Source organism: Aphelocoma coerulescens, chromosome 2 (assembly GCF_041296385.1).
Source record: "Aphelocoma coerulescens isolate FSJ_1873_10779 chromosome 2, UR_Acoe_1.0, whole genome shotgun sequence".
Classification (NCBI taxonomy): domain Eukaryota; kingdom Metazoa; phylum Chordata; class Aves; order Passeriformes; family Corvidae; genus Aphelocoma; species Aphelocoma coerulescens.
Window position 1 is genome coordinate 90,139,937 of NC_091015.1, and position 16,342 is coordinate 90,156,278.

General features: G+C 41.1%; 1 protein-coding gene across 1 annotated transcript in view; it reads left to right on the forward strand.

The window, feature by feature from the left end:
• ANKH (ANKH inorganic pyrophosphate transport regulator) overlaps positions 1–16,342 on the forward strand; it is a 99,288-nt gene that overhangs the window by 61,284 nt on the left and 21,662 nt on the right. The window contains exons 3-8 of the mRNA XM_069004005.1: positions 3,339–3,457; positions 4,576–4,659; positions 7,098–7,268; positions 7,859–7,993; positions 10,965–11,057; positions 14,563–14,658. Coding sequence (XP_068860106.1) covers positions 3,339–3,457; positions 4,576–4,659; positions 7,098–7,268; positions 7,859–7,993; positions 10,965–11,057; positions 14,563–14,658 — 698 coding nt within the window. The remainder of the gene's footprint in view (positions 1–3,338; positions 3,458–4,575; positions 4,660–7,097; positions 7,269–7,858; positions 7,994–10,964; positions 11,058–14,562; positions 14,659–16,342) is intronic.

The window sequence follows — 16,342 nt, forward strand, 5'->3', positions numbered from 1 at the left end:
CGTGTCTGGAAGTAAACAGCATCACTTCCTCTGAGAGTTTTTTCTTTATGATTTAAGTATGATATGCTCAGTAGCAGTCAGCTCCAAAATAACTACAGTACAGCTATTTGTCTGAGACTGCTGGCATCATCAGGAGAGTGTTAAGAATGTCTGAAGTTTGTGTGGTAGTAATTGGCTCGATAGAGAAATCGGTGTAGGGACCAGGAGATCCAATTAGGTGTATGGTTTTCAGTGTCATTTCTTGACCTTCTGGGTCTTAAAACTCAACTGCAAAATCAAAAGCAAGAATTCCTGCTTAACTTCTGTAGCAAAACTGATCCTAAGACACAACAAAAAAAGTGAGGTATTAGAGGAGAGCAAACAAGCAGCTTGTCTTGGACTTCTCTGTTTTAGTTGAAATGATGCAAGAAGTGGGAAGTGCCATCTGCTTTAGATTCGTGTAATAGTCTCTGGCTCTGTTGTCTGTGTTATTAATTTTGTACCATTCGTCATAATAAGTTTGTAAGGTTGGCCAAGGTTAAGTTCTAATTGCATCAGCAATTGCTTGATTCACAGCTCAGTGGCACATGTCTGTATGTTTGTCAGTGAATCTCAGCTGGCTGAGTCCTTCTTTGTGAGGCTGGAAACATTCATGGACATCAGCAAAAGTGATTGTGTGCTTTCACTGACATGTGAAATAGTTGACTATTTTGAAAATAAAGTTTTAAGTTTAACCATTATGAATTTAAGACCAAAGCCACATTAAAAATGCAGTTAAACTTTTTTTTGATGGTGGGAAAAAAAAAAATCTCTGAAGCTTACAGAGCTCAGTGCTGATATCCCTAGAAATCTTAAAAATGTGGTGCTATGGGTTGTAATGGTATAAGTCCCTTGAGAGTGCCCTGCCAGTAAACTACAGCCCTTTTCTTAGAAGTGAGAGTAGTTCAGCTTCTCTCCCTCAGATTCTGTGAGTTTTTCTCTGATAGTAAACTTTAAGTAAAAAAAAAAACTCACTGGCCTTTAGAGGCAAAAAAGTTACTTATTACTCACATTCTAAACATGTTAAAGTCTCATTTAAAACAGGTGAAGGGCAGGGAGAGCAGGGAAGGGTGACTTGTGTAGCATGCTGTGCTTCTAGCACTGTGCTGCTGGAGGTGGCCCTCCCCAGGAGCAGGATCCTCAGCACCTGGACTATGATTCTCAGTCCCTACGTGCAGGATAAGGTGGCGTGCTTCCTGCAGCAGTTTTTAAGTTTTTGTGCAAAAGTGTAAAGCACACTCAATGGAACCTAGAGAAAGCTCAGCGAATCCAACCTTCACAAGTGGCTTGCCTCACAGAGCTTCCAGAATATTTCCTTCACTGAAATAAGTTGATTCAGAAACATCCATGTAGTGTCCTGCCATAAATGCAGCTTTCCACAGGAACTTACCGTGCAAAAATCCCTTCATAGCAGAGAGTTTTCAAAACACTGAGTGAAGATTAGCACATGGCTATTCATGCAAAACTATAAAGAGGCTGTACCTGATGTTTGACTGAACTGCAACAAGCACCTGAACAGTTAAGGGACGAAACTGCCTTCTCTAAACTGAAGAAAGGTTGGAGTCCTGCTTTAAAATTCTTCCCCAGCCCCGTTCAAAAGGAAACAAGGCTGGGAGTGCCTCAGTAAGGTGGCTAAGCAACTTGGGATTTATTGAGTGAATTTGGAGACTGTGAGTCTAACATAGTTTGGGTGAAAGACATATAGCTAGGGACCAGCATAGGGAAAGGGGGAGTTTTTAACATTTTTAGCATGTTTTGGACAGTCCTGGTTATCTGGAATGAGGCTCATGCTTGTTCACAGTGCTGTCATACCACCTGCTTTTATTTTACTATCATGTTTACACTGTCTTGTTTGGACTCAAATAGTCTTTTCAGTTCTGTTAATCATTTAACTGCTGTATCTCTAAGCCATCACAAAACAATGATAACTTAAACTCCTCTTTACTTGTTTCCAAATGCTGTTTATGAGTTACGAGAGACAGTTTTAGGCTAAGAAGGTTGAATTTGATGACTAACATTAGCATTTGTCAATCCAGTTAGGAGACCTGCATGCATGAAGAGGACCTCTGTCCTGAAATACCCTGTATGAAGATCTGTACAAAGATAATAGAGTTGTTGTAAGTGGAAAATTAGATAGATGTTCACATTTGAAATAGTCAACTTAGAAAATACACAAGTAGGAGAGAACTGAAGTAAGGCTCCCCAGGGACAAATAATTCTGCCATTACTTGCCTTGGGAGATCGGCCTTACAGCCTAATCATTCTTTTAATAGCTATTGCAAGTGTATAGAGGAAATCAAGTAATGATGTGCAGGTTTAGAACATAGTTTATAAAAGGTTAAAACTGTTTTTAATTATTTAACTCTGCATATTATATTTGTCTCCATAGTTCAGACTCCAGTCACAGCCTTTATTATTCCGGGTTATTGGGAGGACTCCGGGGTTCTTAAACCGGCCGGATAACATGGGTACTAACAGAACTGTAAGCAGTTCTGGAGAGAGCTGTGTGGTGACTCCCCATGTCTGTGCTGTCTTCAACCCAACACTTTGGGAAGAGAGACCTGGAAAGAGAGTGTTTTCCAACACTAAAAGTTGCCTTGGGTTGAACACGACAGTGAAGTAACGTACTGGCGATCAGAAGTGGGAACACGCTGATTTCCAGAGGTGCCCTTTTCTGACTTGTGGCTCCTGAGGTGCTGGCTCTAGATAAGGAAACTTAGGCAGGTCAAGGCTGCCTAGGGACTGCACAGCAAAGCACACAGTGTCCTGACAGGTCCTGGCAGAGGTAGTCATTAGGCAGAGTAAGGGAGAGGCATAATCAGTGTGATTTGTTGCATGCCATCACAAATCACAGTATCCTTTTGCACCTTTGGGCCAGTTTACAGGTAATGTCATGAGAATGCAGTGATAATAGATGGTTTCAGCATTTATAAGGCACTATATCCCATGAAATACACACTACCTGGTGAAAACAGCTTTTCTAACAAAGAGCCTTGATTTAATGAAGGAGCAGTAGATTTTCTGGAGTACCAGCGTGTTCATTTAGCAAACAGATGTGGCACTTACTATACCCATCTCCCAATCCAGCCATTTGTTATCATTCCTCTGCCAAAGGTTACTTTAAAAAGAACCATGAGAGCACTTCTTAGTTGTAAACAGCAGCTGGTAAGGCTGCAATATCTGAAGCCCTTGCAGCTGTTTGCTAAGTGGATGTGTGTCTGAGCTCCAAGGCATCACAGTCTTTCAGGTAATTCTGAATACCTCACCCAAGAGTCCATATGTAACCTTTGGTTTTCATTCTTATTCTTGTTTCTCCACAGCATATAGTGATCTGGGGTATTACATTATTAATAAGCTGCACCATGTGGATGAATCAGTGGGAAGTAAAACTCGGAGGGCCTTCCTTTATCTTGCTGCCTTCCCTTTTATGGATGCCATGGTGAGTGCCTGATTCAGAACTGAAATTTGATGTTACTGTTATGGTTTTTGTGACCCTAATTCACAAACTTTGTTACCTGATGGGAAACTGAAGTATGCAGAAGTAAGATGTGTCCTTTGCAAGCACTAACTCTTGATACACCTAGGCTCATCTCCTGCTACATGGAGAAAGCATTTGGGAGGACTTTAAACATCCAGAGATCATGACAGATGTCCAAAACCTCAGCTGCCTTGTTAGAGTCACAGTATGTGCATGTTGGAAAGCACTGGTCATCTTGTGGCGAGCTGCACTGGTTGTCTGTATGTGACCTCTTTCTGATTTGTAGTGAAAGATTTGGATTTGCCATGCATTCCCAGATCACCTGCAGAGCTCACAAGAAATAAACTCAATATTTTCTCAAAGCAAATTTGTCGAAAAGATGATTCTTACCATCAGTTTTTGTAAGCACAGCTAAGTCCAGTATATCTCAAATGCTTGGGCAAGAGAGCCACACGTGGGGTGAGCTGCTGCTTCCCAGATTCTCACTGCTTGTGGCCTACACAACATGAAAATGTGGCAACTCTCTTTGGCACCTCTACCTCTGTGTAAAAGTGCTAAAGGATAATCTTCTCATGTCAATGCCTCCGCCACCTTCTCACCACTTTTGCTGCTTGCAACAGTCGCTTTACAGTTGTGTACGATAAAAACGTTGGATCATTAAGTTTTCTTTTCCAGACAGGACTCAGTATAACTCAGTGGGCCAATGAATATTCCACTTCAGAGCTGCATCTAGCTGATGAATGATTATTTATTAGATTATTTATTATGATAATTCATCCTATGCACCGTCTGATTTACAAAGGGCTTATTTCTTATAAGATGTGCTCAGAAATTTCTATACAGTCTGTAAGTTTATTCCCATTCTCCCTGCCAGCCTTGCAACGAGAAACTCAGTGCAACAGTGCTTTCTCTGCATTAATGGCTTAATGTTTGCCCAGGTTGACACCAGGTACTGCTGGTAGAAAAGAGCTTTGTGGGTTGTTTGTGTACACTATAACAACCAGAAAACAGCATTCTTGGACCTGAAATCATTCACAATATCATAATCACTTTCCAAACTTTTCTCTGACTTTTTTCAGGCATGGACCCATGCTGGGATTCTGCTGAAACATAAGTACAGTTTCCTGGTGGGATGTGCCTCCATCTCAGATGTCATAGCTCAGGTAAAATCTCCTCATAGAAGTCACTGTTGCCATTGTGTTATGGACCAGATGCTTTCCTAAACAGGAACTCTCTTGTACAGGGAATCTCTGTGCCTTCTCCCTCTTCCATGAACAAGACACCAGAGGAAGTAATCTTGTGTGCTGCCCTCTGACTGTTTCTTCATCATGTGAAGGCTATTTGCTGACAGTTGTGGTTTAGAACAGTCTCACTTGACTGGATCAAGTCAGTTCCCAGGACTGTTTTGTTACGGTCATGTCCTCAAGCACTTCCACAGCCCTGTTTCATAATGGCTGAGAAACAAGTTTTGTACAGACATGTGTACATTTGGGAAAAAGAAAGGTCAGGCAAAGAGACTACTGGCTGCTACCAATCCTGAGGCTGAGAGAGTGCTTTGAAAGAGATCTTTCTCTCTCTGTGTATTCTCCCCAGCACTTTGCACAGTTCCAGTGAAATCCTGAGTTGGAAGTGAAGGCTTGGTTCTCCAGCTGACCTGTCAGTTTTGCACATGGTGTCTAATCCTGGGAAATGCAGTGTAAGCCACCTTCTGAGTACTTGTTACTGATCCAAAAGGTGAAGCCTCAGAAGTGCACCAGAAGGGGTCTCTGGTAATAACCCCTGGGTGTTGCAGAGAAGACCAAATATTTTTTGAACTTTCAAAAGGGAGGTGTTAACTGTCCTGTTGCTTTGTATTAGGCACACTGAAAAAATGACATTCATACACACTGATGATGGCCAGTGTTGTAGCATTTAATAACCAATATACAGCCCTCTTTTGAAAACATATAAAAATATTATGAAATTAAGAGTCTCAGCACCCATAAACAGTTGCTGTACTTACTGCCCCCTTACCAGCTGAATGGTGTAATGACTGGATAAGAAAGAGAATAAAACAGTATAACATCAAAGGAAATATGAAGTCAATGGCACTCAGATCAATTTTCCATAGCTTTTTCCTGCCACTAAACATAAGGAAACCATAAACCAGGTTGACCCATTCAGTCAGTTGCTACTCTGTATTTGTCAGGTCTGCCCCACTACAGTACTGCACTAAATCCCCAGAGATAATACCAATTACTGTAAATTACCTAAATCCTCAGGGTCTGCTCGTGTTCTGATGTGACCTACAAAGTTTCCTGACCCTGGGTGCATGTCGGGTCATGTGCAGCTAAATACAGAAACAAATTCTTATTTTTGGCCGTGCCCTTTCCACAGCGGTTGGTGAGTGGGGTGCCAGGGTTGTGAAGAATAAGACACCTGTCATCTTCTCTCACCAGAATACTACACAGAGCAAGAGCAAATCCAGAACACAAAAAGTTGTGGCTGTCATACCCCAGAACTCTACAACTACATCTGTGCTCTACACGGGGAATAGGGGCACAGGCAGTAGCCAGTTTTCCTTGGATAGCTTCATGTGCACACTCTTTGTGACTGACATCACTTCTGTTTACTGAAAAGCAATGTTTTTGTAGGTTTCAAAAAAGGAGTTTTGCAAACCTTCATAAGCACTGTGGCCTGCCTAAGGAACATTCGCAGAGCGTGGTTTTTCTTAACTACTTCTACAGCTCTAGCAATGAAGGAGAGAACCTGCACCTGAACAATGTGTATTGTATTTGTTGTAACTCACTTGAATGCCAGCATGTCCTGGCAGGGTTTTCTTGGTTCTGCTCTTCACAGCACCAAACACAGTTGGCTTTCCAGTTGTGCCCCCCATCCAGAGTCATTTGGAATTTAACAGGCATGTGATGCGCTCTGTACTTAACAAAAAGAGTAATATCATAATAATCAATTCCTTTACATTTTATGGATTGAACATTTAGTCTTAAGAGGCTGCATTATGAGCTGTTCATTAGCCCAAAAGTTTCCATTTAATTTACATTAATGTGGCACTCAGCTGAAGAGCAAATAATGAAATAGCGAAATTTCACTTGAAAAAGTTGAAAATTAGGTTGACAGAAGACTTCCTGCTCTAAATATTGAAGTGAATACTTTAAAACATCTGGGGTTTTAATTGCCATTACCCTCCCCCTGGCAAAAAAAAACCAAAACAGTAGGGCTTGGAAGCTGACCCTAGAAGCATGTCTCCAGCCTCAGTGTGTATCAGAATAGCACATTCTCCTGGGAAGGGTGACACTCAGGCACATGCTTGCTGCCAGACCTTGCCAGTCTTTCATGCCAGCCTTCTCCTATTTATGGGTTCTAGTCTGATGCCTGGCCAACCTTCAAGTCCCATTTCACAGAGTACGAATTTAACTCTTGTTCTTCTCATGGGTATGACAAATACTGGGGGTCCTGACTAAAGTTTCTAGGCTTGAAGTCAGATGCTGGAGCCATGCAAGTTGTTGTTTCAGATGGACTTAGTAGGAATCAGACAGGAGATGTGTTGGCCCTGGAGAAACTCACAGACAAATAGTTAATCATCTGTTTGGTTGCTCTGCAGGTTGTTTTTGTAGCCATTTTGCTTCACAGTCACTTGGAGTGCAGGGAGCCTCTCTTGATCCCAATCTTGTCCTTATACATGGGAGCACTTGTGCGATGTACCACGCTATGCCTCGGATACTACAGGAACATACATGATGTTATTCCTGACAGAAGTGGGCCTGAAATGGGGGTATGTCTTCATATTTGTGTTTTTTCAAACTCAGTAATTTTGAACTTGGGGGTTTTTTTGTGTTATAATGCTGCATTAAACCACTGTGCATGAAGGGCCTTCTCTCTGTCCTGCAGGAAAAAACATTTTCACTTAAAGAGGCATGGTAGAAATTATTCCAGCAACAGCGCATGTGAGACAATGCCTCCCATGGTATGGATGTGTCTACTGAGGACCTCTGTAAGACAGCACAGCATGAACTAAGTGAACACCTTAGTTCATATTAGTTCATATGGAAGAAGATATCAAAATTTCTCCTTTTCTTCAAATGTCATATTGTTTTTCATGTAGCTTTGTCTGGTAGTCAGAACAAATTATGCAGATAGATACTTTATGCATTATTTATCGAGATCCATGACACATCTTCTTTAGAATCAGTATTGCTAACATGACTGAAAATATTTTAGGCTGCTCACATTGAAAATTCTTGAAATGAATGTACCAAACTGACAATGGGTGGGAAAAGCAGAATACATTTCTCCATGTTTTGGTCCTGTGCTGCATGTTTTTTTTTTTCCAAACACACTTCATTTTTTTACCTTGTGTTGCAGGGAGAAGCTACAATAAGGAAAATGCTGAGCTTCTGGTGGCCTTTGGCATTAATTTTGGCAACTCAGCGAATAAGTAGGCCCATTGTCAACCTTTTTGTCTCCCGGGACCTAGGTGGCAGTTCTGCAGCCACAGAGGTAAGAAAGTCAGTGCTCTCCATTACTGCAAATGATACATGGTGTTACCTCTGTGCCTCTCTTCTCGGCCAAGCTGACAAGAAAAAATTGTCTTAAGTATATTTCTGTTTAGTGCTCTTTTTATGCTTGAAGAGAAGATTGCTTGGACTCTCACCATGAGCTCTTCTGCCTGGTCTAGTGGGACCTCACCCTCAACAAGACTAGTAGAGCTTTTTCACTGAACACTGCTTGCATCCCAGGTTTTCATGCTCTACACATAGGTACATATAATCTGGAGCATTCAGATCCCAGAGATTTGAGAACAGTGATCAGTAGTCCCATGTTCTACTCTTTCCTGTCATGTATACCTTATGGCTGTGCAAACTGTTGTGAAACTACTGTTAGCAGTCAGTGCATCATACAAAACACTGTAGAGACATAGAAAAGCACACATAAAAAAAAAATCTGTCTCCTGGTTGGGATAGGAAATGTACCCTGTTTCTCTTGAGGAATTTCCGATTACTCCAGTAAGTCTCCTACAGCTGTTGGGAGACAGATTTCTGATTGTAATGCAGAGCCTTCACCAATGCTCATCACGAGCTGACCCATTCTGTTAAGAAATCTGGGGGACTTGTGCTGCCGGTTTCATGCGAGGACATCTAGATGTATGTACTCATAGGATAAGCAAAGCTGTAAGGTACTAAATGAAAAGAAAAACTCAAAGAACTGCTGCTAATTTGCCATACGTGATAGTGTGTATTTCACTCACTCAGGAGGTGCCAGAGACTGTGAATAAACAGCTGTGAAAAGAGAACTTAGGAAATGTAACACTTTTACATGTGTGATTCAGGCATCAGTCTATGTGTTGACCATAGTCTCCGTACAAGGGGAGCCAGAGGTTAGCAAAGACCAAAGTTTTGCATTTCTTGGTGACTTTTGATTTCAGATGCATCACATTTCCTGGCTAGGCCATTCCGTTTTGTTGCTACTAGGATGACTGCAAATGTCACAGCTGGTGATTTGCTGGCAGTTTTACATTAACAGTAATGGTCACATTCCAACTTTCTCTGATTTATGAAATAATTGCCTCTGAAAAGGGAGGTGCTGGCAGTACAGATAACATCAGTGTCTGGAGCATCAGTCTCCACAGAAGTTTTACAGGTCTCCTATTCAGTAAGAGCAGCAGCTTTCAGTGTGGGCAGGGAGTCCCTGTGAAGAACTAGGCTGTAACATGCTCATGAGGACCATAGTTCTACTTACACTGTCCAGCTCCCACTGCTTTTTTTTGGACTGCCAGCAGAGTTATGGTGATTGGACTTCCTCTCTGGTGGTGGCTTTCATAGGGGCCTTTTTTACCTGTCAAATACAGGTGCTAGACACTTAGGAAAGCTTTCATGCATATATGTTGGAATCATACCAATTGAGGAAAAATACTGGAAAAAAAATCTCTGCTAAAAACTTCAATACTTTACATACAAACATACGAAATGTGGTAGTGAAATACTTTTTCCTTTAACAGGTACTGTGTCATTGTAGTCCTTTTGGACTTCATGATTAAAATAAGCAAAATATCTTTTATATTCCTTACTTGATTTAACCTAGTTAGGTTTCATACAGATGGAAATTCTGCTGAAAATACAATAATGGGAGGGTGTGCAATTAAAAGGGGTACTATCTTAAAATTCCAATTTGTTTTATTTGAACCAATTACTTTTTCAAGGTACATTAAACATTATTAAAGCTATTATTAGCAGGGAAGGATCTATGCTACTCTTCCTCTGTGTGGATATCACTACATTCCCCACTCTTTTAAAACAGCACAGGGAACTAATTAGCTTGCTACAGATCTTTTAACCAAGCAGAGACCAGTTATATCTATAATGGAAAAGTGGATTCAGATAATCAAGAAAATGTATATTGAAAGTTTAGGCGTGAAACACGGACAGCAGTAGTTAAAAAAGGTCTTTCTTAACGCTACCATTGCTTTGTAAAATTAGTCAGAATTTGGGTGAATCGTAACACGTCTGAACCTACAGACAAAAGGCACCCAAGCACTTTGATTTCTAGAGTTAAGAAAGTCAGGCAGTTCTCAGTACAGATCCATACTTCAGCTCTGAGGACTAGAAAACTTGGAGTGACAGCAGACTTACAAGCAGCCACAGGAAGAGCTCCAAAACACTCTTCCTATATGAAAGACATGAAGTACATGTGTTGGGACTTCTTCAGCAGTCAGAAGCATCACCAAAATCTTTCATACTTTAATATGTGGGGGAGCTTATGTCTTTGATAAACCACTTGGACTGTACTTGTGAGAGTGTAAAAGGGCCTAGTGTTAAAATTTCAGGCAGTGAATTGTTTCTTATAATAAAAATGTTCATCTGGAATTATTTTTGTCTGGGGTTCATTAATGAGCATCAAAGTGGGGACAGGTAGATTTTTTTTTTCTTGTAACTGCCTCCTGCCCCCAAGCAGTCAGGTTGGTGTCCTAACTCAGTCAGCCACTGAGGTCCACTGATTTGTAGTCTGTCTGTCTTACTTAAAGCTGCTTTACTTATGAATAGCCAAGTAAAATGTATATGAATTGAAATTATGCAATATGATCCGAAACTACTGCGAGCTGCAAGCCATTCTGCTGCTCAGGTATCTGTAGGTAAAATAACTCAGGAGCAATATGGGAAGAAGGTGCTGGGCTGGCTGAGGGGTGCACCACAGCTCAAGTTAACTATTATCTCAGAGTATCAGAGGCGATGGTGAAATGACCAAGCTGACTTAGGATACTTCATGGCACAAAAAAAATTCATAAGCTTAAAATGCCAGGCCAAATGACAGCCATTTTGACAGTCTTCCTGAAAGAAAAAGCTTCCAGTCTCTTGTCGGGTTTTGCATTGTGTCAAGGTCAATGTAGTGATACTGGTGGGCAGTAGCACCCTATGTAAGTTTAATTATTGTGTTTGCAGATTTGAAGTTCGTGTTTCTCTGTCTCTATTCATAGGCAGTGGCGATTTTGACAGCTACATATCCCGTGGGACACATGCCCTATGGCTGGCTGACAGAGATCAGAGCAGTATACCCTGCTTTTGACAAGGTGAGTGTCCCTGTTAGGGCTGTCATAAATACCTCTTGTGGGGTTTTGCATGTGTGGTCCTCCTAGTTCTCTCTGTTTGTTGTTCCACTGATAGGTTTTCTTAAAATCTGGTTAAAATTAATTGGCTTTTGGTGGCTTCAAGCTGTTGTCTGATTTATGATTTTAACCTTAGCTCTGTGTTACAGAATAGATAGGTGCTGTACTTTTAAGGATTAAAAGAAGTCCTCACTATGAGGTAGCTACTTAGGTAATGAAGTGATTTCTCACAAAGTGTCATCACTGAATGAGCAAGCTCACGTCTGTGCTCCAGATTTTGTGGTATCTCTCAATTTGGTTTTATATATTTAGCAAAGGGTGTTTCATAGACTGACACTAACACAGATAACATACACTCTTTTAGTAGTACTGACTTAGCTGACCAAGGCTATGAAGATTTTTGTTGGTAAATCATGTAATTATGTAAGAATGCAAGGACTGCTCCTGTAACTGAGCACAGAGCGAAAATTAATTTTGTTTAGTCTCTTTTTTTGCTCTGATTTATAACTGGTACTCACTAGTCCCTATGTTATGCAAAGAACAGTCCTGTCCTGTGACTCTAGAATTCAAATGCCAGATCCTCTCCTTCCCTTTATTTATTAGTAACTGAACTTTCTGATTCCAAATGCTCATGAGAAATATGTTTGTTTTCTCTGGAATGTATTTAACTGGAGCAAGCCCTGTTTAATATCATCCAGCATATTTCCAAGGAGAATTTAAAAACAACACAAAGTCAAATCAGTCATAACCTCCTAACCTGCCTGTGTACAACTAAATTGACCTGTCAGATAAAAAACCACAGGCAGGCTTTCTCGGAGGCCATGCTACTGAAAAGGAACTGCAGATGCAAACCCAATGAAGTGCAAGATAAAAATAGTTTGGGACAGGAAACTCAGGGGCTGCTAAACTCATTTGATCCGAGCCACAATCAAATGCACTATTACCAAGCAATAGTAACAGCAATTAAGACTCCTAAATTCAGGTCTCATTTGGCTGGTGAAAGATATGCTGACAACTGCAGTGGTGACAGGATTAGACCATGATTTGTCCACTTGTTTATTTCAGTAAAGGCTTCTCATGGGGCTCTTGTGGAACAATGTGAGAAAGAAAATGCTAGGTTAAGGCACAGATGGATACAGTTTATCTAACTGCTGGAAAAGTACTAATGGGAATTTTAATTCCATGTTTGAAGAGCAATTTGTAATAAAATGTACAAAATGAGGTAGCAGCAGTATAAAGGGTCTCTCATCCTGGCAACCATATGTGTAAATGCCTTCACTGTACTTTTCAGACAATAAATACCAAACCTGAAACCCACAGTGGGTTTTTTTAGATTGCTGTGAGAATTGCTTTCCCTCAGTCATGCATCACCTTGTGTCACTGTGCCTTTCAAAAGCTTTGTTTCTTTAAGCTAAGTCTTTCTCAAAAGAGTCCAGATAGAAATTCTTTTTATTTCTGGACCCTGTAAGGTGTCCATTGTGATTTTCAGAAGCCAGAAGAGTGTGTTTGCATGCAAACTCCCATTTTCTTTTGTCAGTTATTCAGGAAGCTGGCAATGCTGATAGCCATCAGAAGCACACTGACTGATGGGATCTGAGATGCCCCCCTTCAATGGCTCTATTGGAGAAGTCAGATTCTTGTCTTCACAGGGAAACCATCACCTCTCTTCACATTTGTGAGAGAGATGCAGGGTCCTACTTCAGTCTTTTATGAGACTTTATGTCCAAAGCAACCTCATGGCCTAGCAGTTACATTCAGGTTAAGGGTTACTACTGACATTCTGGAAGAGAGGAGGCATATGTTAGTTCTGTGCTCTGTATGCTGTTTGATATGGTGATAATGCCATTGCTCTCAATGTACCCTGCCCCCTGATTCAGAGTAACACCAATTGTGAGATTTGTGAATGCTTTTTATCTGATGACTAGATGGGAATGGATATTCTTTTTGCTCCAGAATCTCCATAGTGTTTTGTTCTGAGAACTGAATAGCGTGTAAGAGTTATGAACAAAGAGTATGTGGTCAAGAGTTGGAGCAAAGGGTGGAGTATGGCAAGGGCAGGGATAGCAGCAGTGAGGTAAGCACAAATGAGAAAGCTTTTTCTTAGCAGCCCTTTTGGATGGCTTCATTTGGGTGTGCTTTATTTCCTCTTTGTTATTTTAGGCTTGTTAGAAAGTTGAGCCATGCAGCCAAAAGTTCATTTAAACACTGGTGAGTGATGTAAGAAAGGCCTATCCTCACATCTGTAAAAACTAACAGTAGCAAAGTATTTCTTCAGAAACCCAATTAATAGTAATAGATGCATGAAAAACCATTTACAGAGAGTTTTCATAACCTGTTCCCAGAAAGGTCAGACAGAGTGGCTTCCTGCTTTAAGGTCTGGGCTGCCTACATCTTCAAGCACCCAAACTTCCAAGCAGGTATTTAGGCAGGAGCGTGGAGCCATCTAGGTGCAATTGCTGCACTGATCAGAGCAAAGCCTTAAACTGTAAAATTCCATCAAGCACTTGAATGTGTGTGGAATGATGTACTCTTCCCAGTGCTCCGGTCCCAAGATGTGTCTGCGATAGTTCTGTTTGTCCTATGAGTAACTCCAGTAAAGGAGGCTGACTGTGTGACACGTACTGCTCTTCTACCCAAGTTACATCAAGGGTGTATAAATGTACATGATGGTACACGTTTTATCAGCAGGTGCACAGACTTGTGTATCTCAAACAGTCCCAGCGTAAATGCAATAGATGACCTAACAGCCTCTTGCTTAAGGGCTCCTAATGGTACCCTGCTTTGATATCCCATCCTCTCCTTTCACAGACCATTTAGTTTGGTTTTATGTGTTCCCCAAGGGCACTTTTAAATCTTCAGCTTCATTTGCTGTATTAGACATTTGGAAGTAGGCTTTTGTTGTTTTAAATAAAACTTCGCTGCCATGTGAGTACAGAGCCCATGTTCAAGGTGGAACATCCAATAGTCCTAATTATGTTCTGTTCATTAAACTGCATTAATGGAGCCAGCTGTTCCAGAAGCTTTGTTTATATTACCTACTTGTCTAATTGGATCAGTAAGGATGCTTGCATTGGTGATTTGGTACCAATTTGTGGTAAAACGAAATAAAATCCTGTTTTTCCTGTGAAAACATCCTACAAATTTTAAGGTTAAAAAAAATTATGTGGTGTTTTTTTAGAAGGAACTACCAACCTTTTTCAAAGCTGAATTTGTTAAATAGGACTTATTCCTTAGAAAAGTAGGAAGATTGCTCAGCCCTCAGTGACCATAGCAGCAGTTGCTGTTAGTTTAAGCAGAAAATGGTCTGTAGTGGTACAAAGTACTCAGAAAGCTCCAGGTTAAAAAGCAAACAAGCAAAGTCAGACACGGGCAGGCATAGACAGTCAGGTCCAGCACATGGCCCTGGTGTCAGCAGCTCCCGCTTGTCTGGAGCCAGGCTAATTCCCTCTATCTCTTTCTCCCGCCCTAGAATAACCCCAGCAATAAACTGGTGAACACCAACAGCACTGTCACAGCGACACACATCAAGAAGTTCACTTTTGTTTGCATGGCGCTGTCCTTAACGGTAAGAAACCTTTGTTCAACTCAGTGGTTTTCATCTCAACCAGAAAATTGTCTCCTCTACCTAATGCTAAAAGCACTAGCAGTTCAAGAAAGGTGAGTTGTCTTGTCTTGTGAAGCTCTGTCCCTTTTATCTGGAGAAGGGACTGTGATCATAGTATTGGACTACCAAGAAAATCAGCTGTCATTAACTCAGGCTAGATATCAAAAAGGCTGGAGTTACTTCGCTTTATTTTCACTACTCTTCATTTCAAATCAGCCTCCCATGCAAAAAGATATCAGAGATCTGCTTTTCTTTTCATCTCTTTTTGTTTCTTTTTTTTAAATGAACAAAACTTCAGGTAACCAGTGTGTCAGGAAGACAAAAGAATGCATTTGTGTCACGTGCAGTGGGAAGGCAGCCTGTTCCTGAGCATCCTTCATTTACTGCGAGTAAATTTATTAGTAGATTTACAGCAATAGCTGTTCCCTGCTGCTTCTCCTGGCACTGGGTTTTCATGTGGGGGTACTTTGATGCACATTTGTTCTGTTTGCTCTCAAAATTAACTAAAAAGAGCAATATCGGAGATGGTGCTGACACTGACTAAAGGGTCTCAAGCTGTGTCCATGCTGGGAAGCATTGCATGGGGATGACATTCAGGGAGAAATTTTGCTGAGCCTGCCGTGTTTCAAAATTACCAATTTGCACACATAAATACAGTGCATTTTCCCCAAAAACACCATTTCTGCAAAGTTTTTTAGCAACAAACAGGCAGTGGAAGAAAACTCCTGCAGCTGGTGAGGATCACAGCATTTGATGAAGCAGATGACCAGGGTCAATCCAACATCTGTTTCTGTATAGGATGGATTTATATTAGTGCTTGGGGCCATGATATTGTCCCTCCACAGTACCTGCACTAGCAGGAAAAAAGAAAAGGAGAACCTAGAAAAAAGGTTCTTCACAGAAGAAGTCCTTCATCACACTAGAAAAGTACTTGGGAAATGTGGCACTTGTTTTAGCATACAATGCACAAAGTCCTACAATTGAATCTACTCATACCCCAGACAGGTTTGCTGTTTATCCTCAGCATTGTATACTTTCCATGGGTTAACTGGCTGCTTTGGAGCTCTCCTCTCCCTACGTTCACAAATTTATTGTTGAGTATGGGAGTGCTGACCGAATTTCTGTCTCCCTTTTATTGTACTGTAGAACATTTATGACTGAGTTGCAAATGGCTTATGCATGAAGAGAAACTAATTTATGTCAAAGGAAAGTTACAGTACACAAGCCAGAAGTATTTGTAACCATCCCCACCTCCTTGCCACAACCTGGGAATGTGGGATACAGAACTCTGTGTTATTTCACAGTTGAAAATGAAGCAGCTCAATCCATCCATAGCTGAATTACATTTCTTCTGCTCTTTGTTTCCTATGCTTTTTCCCTAAACAGCTACAACTGGCCACCATCAAAGACAGAATTGTATGAGCCAATGTGGCATCTACTCTGTCTTTAAATTTCCTTAAGCTTGACCTCTTCTCATGTGGCTTAGAGACCAACAGCTCTTGCTCTAACTTGTATTTCCTACAGCATGAAATGGAGACAGACATATGCCTGCACTGAATTGGCCACTGTCTGGAGACTTTCCACAGCTCTCCCATTATCTACCATTACACAACTTGAGGTTTTCTCTTGTGTCCTGTGCCAGGCC